Source organism: Dysidea avara, chromosome 2, assembly GCF_963678975.1.
Source record: "Dysidea avara chromosome 2, odDysAvar1.4, whole genome shotgun sequence".
NCBI lineage: Eukaryota > Metazoa > Porifera > Demospongiae > Dictyoceratida > Dysideidae > Dysidea > Dysidea avara.
The window spans coordinates 21,951,286-21,960,915 of record NC_089273.1 but is presented as its reverse complement, the minus strand read 5'-3'; the positions used below and the strand labels follow the sequence as shown (position 1 = coordinate 21,960,915).

At 35.3% G+C, this 9,630-nt stretch overlaps 1 protein-coding gene across 2 annotated transcripts; it reads right to left on the bottom strand.

Annotated features, from left to right (window-relative positions):
- Positions 1-1,762: 1,762 nt before the first annotated feature.
- Positions 1,763-9,030, bottom strand: LOC136246851 (uncharacterized). 2 transcript variants are annotated; one of them, XM_066038453.1, is made up of 7 exons: positions 8,545-9,030; positions 6,938-6,967; positions 5,652-5,747; positions 3,553-3,654; positions 3,232-3,325; positions 2,611-2,850; positions 1,763-2,036 (listed from the first exon to the last, which is right to left on the bottom strand). In XM_066038453.1, exons 5-7 carry the CDS (start codon positions 3,254-3,256, stop codon positions 1,822-1,824), a joined length of 480 nt encoding a protein of 159 aa, XP_065894525.1. In that variant the 5' UTR covers positions 3,257-3,325; positions 3,553-3,654; positions 5,652-5,747; positions 6,938-6,967; positions 8,545-9,030; the 3' UTR covers positions 1,763-1,821. The 2 variants fall into 2 exon arrangements, with proteins under 2 accessions (XP_065894525.1, XP_065894526.1); XM_066038454.1 differs by lacking the exons at positions 6,938-6,967; positions 8,545-9,030 and having other exon boundaries at positions 5,652-6,886.
- Positions 9,031-9,630: the final 600 nt, after the last annotated feature.

Below are 9,630 nucleotides of genomic sequence, written 5' to 3'. Positions count from 1 at the left end.
AGGTAGAATATTTGTGTAATAGTATGAATTCTTGCTTATCAAAATAGCTATCACAAAAAGATCGATATACTCTAATAGAACAGTCAGTAACTCTAATAGAACAATAATATAACTGACTGTTCTATTAGAGTATATCGTTACAAGTAGGTTTGTGCTTCAGCCACTTATTAAATTGGAAATTATTACTAGAGCATGGGAACTGAAGTATAAATAATTGGGCATAATTTGAGCATAATGGGTAAGTATTGAGCATATATTTAAGCATAACAGGTAAATTTTTGAGCAGTGCAGCATAGCATAATAGGTAAGATTATGAGCATAATCGGCGGGTCCCTAATGGTGGGTTTCTTGATTGATTTTGGTCTGCATAGTAGTTCTATATATCAAAAAGAGGCAAGGCTGAAGGGGGATAGGAGGGGAGGGGCAACCTGGATCCACCATTGTACATAATGATTTGTGAAGTTTGGTACTTCACAGCCTGCAATATATTAGTTATATAGTACAGCACACATTGAGAATATGGCTTAATAACAATTGTACCATAATGTGTGACCCAGTCTGCGCAAAAAGGGGTCTAATAGCCTTTTCAATTGCATGTACTTGGGAACCTGTAATGTGACTTGTAAATGTGGTATCACCCTGCAATGTGGTCCCCTTATCCCCTAACATAGCACTATGGCTTGGTGTAATATGAAGGTGATAGGCTGAAAACACGAAGAGTTATAATTAGTCAAACTTGACAGTTTGGAAAGGCTACAAGACCCCTTCTGGTATATTTTACTTTAACTGTGTGAGATGCAGTGATAGACGTATACCATTGCTGATCAGGCTTGCGAAAACTGAACACACATGGGCACCGTATTATATAACAAAACAAGTCATACAGCAGTAGAATTCCGTAACTTTTATCTTGTATTACAGTAGCAATCAAAATTTTAAAAATTAAGGCAGCAATTTAATAATTAAGGCAGCAAGCAACTATGTCCTATGGCTTCCATATATAAAATAATGTGTACCATTATTTGAAATTGTAAAGCCAACATAAATACTGTCGCCACCTGATGAATAACACATGAGACATTAAACTTCTGCTTAGCAGAAATCCGAGTGAAAATGTACACGTCAAGTGGTTACAAAACACTGTAATTTTTACACTAAAATTGATTCTTCTCCTACAGCTACATTATTGTGAAACTCCCCAAAAATGTTTGTATTGGTATTATCTTTAAAAAGTACGGTAACAGATTTTTAGGTATGATTACTATGGCTTTAAAAGAAGAGAATACTGTTTCCTAGAAAAATAACTCATTTGAATAAATATTTCCAAATTTTACTTCAAAATTTTTGTTACAAATATTATCATACTTTGGTATAAGAGAACAAAGTTTAAGAAACACAAAACTAAAACTGAGAGACCAGATTCAAAATTGGTAGAATTATTCTAAAACACTAAACCAAGTCTTATGTCAGTACTTCTAACTGGAGATGATGATTTTTAAGTACCACAAACACATCTGAGAGAAAAGGGAATGGAAACAGAGCAGAGATTAATGATAACAATGTCAAGCCATAGGAATTAGTAGCATGCCCACATAAGGATGACTACAGTAAAGTGGTATAAAAAAAGAGAGTTACAAATCGAATCTTTGAAAAAGCAGGTGTAACTCAAATTATTCAGCTGCCAACATGTCCAGGTGGCCATTTATTACACACCTGGTCACATTTTTATATCTGTGCAGAAACATGCAGTAATGATAACAACTTGACTTATGGAAAACTGTATTGCATAAGTTTGAAGTAGAAAAATAAGCACTTGTACATTTAAGACAATAAAGAATTTATAATAACACTACTTATACAGCCAAAACAAAACAATACAAGCAATGCACACAACCATCCCACTCTGTTGTAAAATAATTTTGATTTTCTCTCTTGGTCCTGTAGCATCTCTTTTAAAGATTGGATTTCTACTTTGTTTTGTTCGTCCATTTTGTGCAGCCCTTGCATCTTTCCTTCTAAGGTTATCAGAAGTTTGTCTGTAGATAAATATCAATGACACATTATTATGTGTAGGTTATGTGTTATTACTGAGGTGCATGAATACACAAGGAATTTTAAACTACATTTGGGATTATTGTACTTAAGGAGAAACATGTTATGAGAAGAAAACCCTATACTGATCCACTTAAAAGACATCAGAGACAACCAACCACAGACTTCAGATCATTTACTTTCATGCATGATAACTGCTCTACATGAAAACCAAACATGCAAAAAGCTTGCTGAGATTTGGATGAACCTTTATCAAAACCAACAAATGTTCACAATTTGTGTACCACACTTCATATAAAGGCCAAGATATTCTGATAGAGCCAAACACTCTATTTTATCCATGCAATTACAGAGATGTACTGTTGAATGCTACCAAATTGACACTTAGGGGAATGCCCTCAGGTTTCCTAGTATCAGCATCCTTCAATTTGCACACCTGTACCACCCACATCACACCAAAATTTTCTAAATGAATTGTTACACCACATACAGTATCTAGCTACTGTATAATGTACACATTGTTTAAAACACACATTGTTTTAATATGAAAGACGTTACTTTGCTTTTGTAGCTGCTGTTGTAACTCTTGTACCCGTTGCTCTGACTCAGCCCTCACTGTTTTCAGTCCTGTGTTGCTATCCTTCTCCAGTCTAAACAGTGACTGATTGGTATCTCTTTTCATATCTTGTAGCTCTTTTCTTTGAAATCTAAAAGCTTGACTAAGTGAATCAAATTTTTCCTCTGCTTCCTTCTTCACTGTTTGTAGACCGTCCGCAAGTTTGTTGAAAACAGGTGATACTGCATGCAAATGAACGTATATTATATTTTACAACCATAATCAATTAAAAAGATCAGTGGTGTATAAGTGATGACTGCTATAGAGTTGGTGCATTAATATACTGTATCACTTTTTAACTTTTCAATGGGATTATTCTTAAAAAGTAACTGTACTTAAAACTGTCAACTGTTGTAGACGTGTTAACAAACCTTTCGATATTCTCTAATTACCAAAGGGTCTTGGTCTTAATCATACTAATTATGCACAATGCATAATATGTGGGACCAACCTCATCAAGCAATTGATAATTTTAATAGACTCAACTGCAGCTAATAGCTACTGTTGCACACTTATCAATTTCTTGTTGAAATACAATAGTTAAATACACACAACACACACACCTTCAGGTAGCTTATTATTCCCCATTATTTCAAGCTTGTATTGTAGTAGTTCTTCATGTTCTCTTACTATTGTGTTGAATTTTGTTTGATACTCCTATATGAACACAGTAGCCATAAACAACATTAAGTATGTGTAAGCAATATAATACAGTGTGGACAACCATTGAAACATCTAGTGCTCTCTAAGTACATAATAAAATTACATATGTACAAGTGCATGTACTATAATTGTACCAATCATAGCCACATATCATCCCAAGGAAAGAATCTCTCATTATTCATCTAGATACTTACTCTTACGTATGCATTCACAATGCCAACCTGATCGATAGTTGAGATGTCTTGCTTGCAACCATTGATGAAATAATTGACTGCAGAATTGTTGTCATTGTCAGCAGCCACCTGAAGTGGCACCTTCCCTTCCTGTAATAATGCACACATTTCTGTAGTATTAGAAGTACAGTGCCAGCGCTATGAATTAGACTATGGCACGCATAGTATGCTTTGAAGTTTAGTCATTAATGAGGTATTTAAAATCCAATAGATACCCATGGGTAGGTGTCTAAACTAGTTAGATACTCGTGACAAACTATTTTGTTACAATACAAAAGGAAAAATGGTATTTCGCATACTTCACAATGTTTATACATTGTATACTTAAACTATTACAGTTAATATCCAACAAGTTTGATACTGAAATTTGATTGGTTGAAAACATAGTCTCTAAATCCCATAGTGTTACACTCGACATGTTCTATAGAGACCACACTACATGCCTGTAATATTGGCAACATTGGCAAATTACACATACGTATGTTGTCTACTTACTAAAGTTCAGAAACTTTGTACAAACAAATATTCCATGGAAATAGCTCCAGTGAACACTACAAGTTACAAACAAAGAGACATTGTGCCATGTGCCACACAAAGACAGAGACTTGTTAGAATTTCTTAATACAGTGGTCCCTCGATTATCCGAACTCGTTGGGCCCTGAGTGTGTTCAGATAATCGAAAAGTTCGGATAATCAAAGCCCATTCATTCATATATAGAGCCTGGCTCAATTACTCTAATAGAACACACACCTTATATAAAATACTCTAATAGAGCAGTCATCGCTACAGTTCGGATAACCGAAAGTTCGGTTAATCAATGGCCGGATAATCAATGGCCGGATAATCGAGGGACCACTGTACCAAGTCCTTGATTAATACCCCCAGTCACTGAAGGTGCACTGAAGGTGTGAAGAATGAGTGGCCTATGCTAAGCAATCCAGACCCTAGGTGCAAAAGCAGGCATTTATATTTTATAATTGATCAAGGGAACCATGACAGAGAAATAGTGGTCTGGCAATGGAGACTAGCCACTGTAGCTTAAAAAGGTACATATCTAGTACAAGTATAGAATGTGTAAACATTGTGAAAAGTGTAAATTTCCAAGAAAAGTTGGGTACCTCGGTCCCTGGGTCCTCAGTCCCAGGATCCTTGGTCCCCAGCATCCACTGTATAAGTTTATACCAACTCAGGGAAAGGGTCTGGTGCAACTATACAATGGCCAATTTGCCCTGAATCCCCAGATTTTAGGGATTTTTGCAAGATGTTTTCATGTTCTTTGCACCTGCTACAGCTACCGAGCAGATTTCTGTGACAGCCACATGAAACACAAAATATAAACCATTTTGTTTTACTCATAGCTTGTTTGTAATATGTTTCAAACACTCCTCAAAATCTGGGGATTTGGAAAAAAAATACACATGGCTATTAAAGTTACACCAGACCCATTTCACCCCATCCAAATAGAAAAGGGAAAAAAAGTGGCCTAAGCATGAGACTACTTTGGTGGCTATGTAGGTAAAATTTTCCCTGAAGATGTAGATATTTGTGGTATTTTAGAGCATCTAGAATACAAGAAGCAGCCACAACAGTTTCCATCATTCAAGATAGATGTTTTCATGAGTGTTGGTAGATTACAAGTCCTCAAAAAGCAGTGGAAGTTGGAGGGTGGTGGGTGGGAAAAGGTTAGGGTTCAAAATGCACAAGTGTCGTGCTGGTAAGCTTCAGGCCAAATTACGTTTCCCTGGGAGGTCTAGATAGAATGCAATGACACAAAATATATACACATTTCATATTAGCTGAATTTTGTCAGCCACTCCAAATCTGAAGTCATCCTTTCATTAGCCATTGTTACTACCAACATTACAGGCCTTAGCTTCCTGACAGGTTTCTACTGGGATAGTACTAATGATGATGATTAAAGGACAGTGTTAGAATTTGGCAAAATACATAATTATTCTGTTACCAATCACTTCAAAGACTATGCATAATGCTACACTATATATGTACATACACAAATCATTTTATTCATGTACTTATAAAACATTTAAATATGTTAACATATAGGTATGTACACATGTAGTCTCACATGATTAATAGCAGTAATATCAGCTCCTAACTGTACTAATGTTCTGATACTAACGAGATTTCCACACTCTGCAGCATAGTGTAAAGCTGAGTAGGACTACAAATGCATATAATATATGTACTGTATGTTAGGGCTGAGCGATACTGCCATTTTAGTATCACGATCGATACTAAAGCCACTATTCACGATACTGAATAGTTCACGATACTTACAAATATGTCAATCATAGCTGGTGCTACATAATGTATTGCTCAGTATTCCTGCAGGAAGTCTTTAAAAGTAGCATCAAACTAGCCACTGTCATCCTTGTTTACAGTAACAGTTATTGTAACACATGCTTTGAAGTTATGTTATGGTGTTCACACCTCTCTGCAGGGGTAACCAGGTTATGACTTACAAGGATTCTTGAGCCTAGTACAGCATAACAAATGGATTTTTAATGACAGTAATGTACAGGCATGGTATCACAATAGTTAATAACAAAATATCGCGATATCAATACTTTCAAAATATCGCGGTATATCGCTAAAACGGTAGTATCGCTCAGCCCTACTGTATGTACATAAATATTTACACATATTCATACATAATACCTACAAAAAGAATAATGAGTGAAATACATGCCATATATTTTATTATACTCAATGATGAAAACAGCCCTTTGAATTCTAGTAAATTAATCATTTGGCAAAAAGCACAAAGCTAGTCGAAAGCAAGCTCAATATGAACATTGTTTTGGATCCTAAGCTTTCATTATGGTGTGATACATTTACCATTGTCAAACTGTAAAGTGTATTATAGTCAATCATGACAAAAACATAAATATTTGTAATGTTATTACATAACTATATATGCAAATACTTCACTGTCAGTGAATAATGATTATATGCAATTCCTATTCCATAAAAATAATCAGTCATGGAGCTAAAAACGAAGTTAATGATTATGTGACCGAATTTTCCAAAAGGGACCTTCCACACACATCCAATTTATCAACTTTGACAATTCATAAATTCAAATTAGAAAAATGCTGCAATTTGCTCAGTAGTCAGTACCTTAATGCATGGAAAAAATTTCAGATTTGTATATTTCTTGGAGAGTAAGTTATGGTATTCTAAGCTCATAGAATTGGATAGGTGTGGAAGACCCCTTTTCACAAATTCAGTCACATATTTCCATGGCTCAATTCCAATACTTGGTTCAATAGCATAACAGCACACTATAAAACACTTCAGTGTACAATGCACCGTGCAATATAGTAAGTACATGCATGCTACATAACTTACAATCTCTGTATCGAACTGAAGCACCAGATTCTGTATAAGTACATATATAAGAAAAGATAAAAAGACATTATGTATAATCATACAAAAGGCACTTATCATTGGAGTAAAGTTTTCCATTATGATCATTGCTAATTTTAAACCCTATCTGGCCACCTCCACATTCAACCTCTTCATGAGGAGCAACATACACAAGATAAACTTTTCTATAATGGTGGTAAACTGTAGGGGCTGCTTCTAGTACTCTAGATGCTCTAAAATGTCATAAATGTCTCCATCTACAGTGAAAATTTTACCTGCATATCTGTCAATGTTGATAAGTTGCTACCATTTAACATTTGTGCCCAAAAGGTATAGGTTGGACCCAAATCAGGTCACGTTTAGGTATATACTCACGGAATATATGTGACTGGATTTTGGAAAAACTATCCAAATCGCACATTAGAAGTTTCGAGATAAACGGTATTAAAGATTTCAAGTCAGCATAACTTGCCAAGGATAGCAAACACAGGTATGAAATTTACACAAAAGATGCATCAACCTATTACATTTCAGACCACGTCCAGTACTTGTAGCTGCTTGTAGAGTTTCCGGCCAAACAAAAAAGAAAATCTGAGTAGTTGGATAAGCGAAGTAGTATCATGAGTGCTCACAAGGGGTGGAGGGTGGCGGGTGGTGGGGTGGGTAAGATATAGGCTTCAAAATGGAGGCAGACCATGATTGGAGTCCAAACACAAGATTACAGGGCTGTGCTGGCTCCTTAGTGGCTGATATGTAGCAAAACCAACAGAAAAAGTAGGCCAACATTATCAGGCTGGCCATCAGTAAACCAATGATTCTTTCCAAGCCAGGTCGTTCGCAAGGCAGGAAACCGCCACTCAAGCACTTCACACTACCCAGAAAAGACATCAGCCTCTAGTAATTTGAGTAGTACTGAGGGTTAAAACTAGTAGTATGATAGTGTAGTTATCCACTGGTGGTATTAGATAGATCTTGTTTGATGTGCGATTTGGATCGGTTTTGTAAAATCTGGTTACATATGACTTTAAGGCTCCCTGTTATTCTTTCTAGCTATTCATTTCTCCTCTCTTCACCTATAATTCCCCAATTTATTTGCTAATACACATGAATTTAAGAAATTCCCAAAAAACAGCTTCATCACATCTGTTTTATCTGTAACTCTGTATAGAGGCAACTACTAGTAAGCATATATTACAGCTTAAAAGATTGAAATTCTCTAACAGAACAGTCACATTTCATTTGGTAATGCATACCAGGGTAGGTGGATGCTGTATTAGAGTATCTTGATTTTTGCTACTCAAATCATTTTTCTAGGAACTCCCAGTTCTACCTCTAAGTTAATTATGCTGACTATATAAGTAAAGGAACTGAGCTTTGTTTTAAAGAGACTCGCAAACTGCAACTATGTACAAAAATAGAATACAATATTAAGGATAAACAGAGAATGCGGTTTTTAAAGTTACAAGTCATGTGCACTAAATATTAAGTTTAAAGTTCAGACCCTTCAGTAAACCATCACTGGGGAGCATACATGCATGCACTACCTACAACATAGTTTGATATGATACACACACAATCAGTTAACTCACAGCGTAATTCTAAATGTATCCATCAGAAATGATACCATGTAATAAATGAAATTAACAAAAAACACGTTACTATTATTATTGTAACATATGTCACATATTATATTGTACGGTAGACTCCGGTTATTAGATGGAGATGATTACTAAGCAGATATTTGCTTGTTAAACTCTACTTGTGTAAGACACCTATTTGTAGAGCACTTATAGTTAAAATTGCTGCTGTAAGCTTGTGCTAAAGCAGAAGATCATTAGAACAAACCCAAAGTGTCATAGTACACTTGATGCCTGTCTAATAGAGCTGTGAAACTGGACAGAATATCATAACCAGTTTCTGAGCAGATCATAACTGCCGGTTATCTGGTAGTTATGCAAATGTTCAGCAAATGTTATGCTATACCCAGTATTTAGGCCTTGCACCTTGAAATTTGTAGTATGGTTTGTCAAATTGTCTTTATGGTGGCCAAAGTACATAATAGGCACCATGTATATACTACAAGTATGACATCATAATATTTGGGAATGATGAAAAAACACATTGTTGATTGAAAATGGTAGAGATCGGTTTTTTGGTTATGCAGAAAAATAACTGATAAATATGATAGGCATGAATAACACTAGCAGGAGCTCCTTGCAGCCATTTATAAGCACATGTGCTAGAAAGTTTCACAAACAATTTCTCTGAAAATATTAGTCCATGTGCTTAATAACTGGAGTCTACAGTATGGAAATATGATAATTTTCAAAATTACATCCACACAATATTGCATACGCCTTCAGTAAGGAACTTCACATTTTTAATACCTATATATAGCATGAGCATATTTACTGAATGTATGTGGAGTGGCATTTGTGAATAGCTAACTACTCAGTTCAAAAGTAAATTATGCCTCATATGTATGTATTATAGCAATGGAAGATCAGCAAGGTGAACCTCTTGTGACCAACTGAGGTTAGAAATTTTTGAAATCACTAAAACCGTGATAAAAATATGAAAACCAAAATTTCATTAGACAGTTAAATAGTAATGCAAACTATACATTCATTGACATACAGTGTTATTTCAATAGAAAACACATTTAGTGGCATGTA

Coding starts and splice junctions, on each gene's coding strand:
- LOC136246851 (XM_066038453.1), bottom strand. CDS start 3,256: ATGGGGAATAATAAGCTACCTGAAG. Junction 2,851..3,231: donor GAATAATAAGCTACCTGAAG/GTGTGTGTGTTG, acceptor ATTTGCATGCAG/TATCACCTGTTTTCAACAAA. Junction 2,037..2,610: donor ACAGCAGCTACAAAAGCAAA/GTAACGTCTTTC, acceptor ATTTATCTACAG/ACAAACTTCTGATAACCTTA.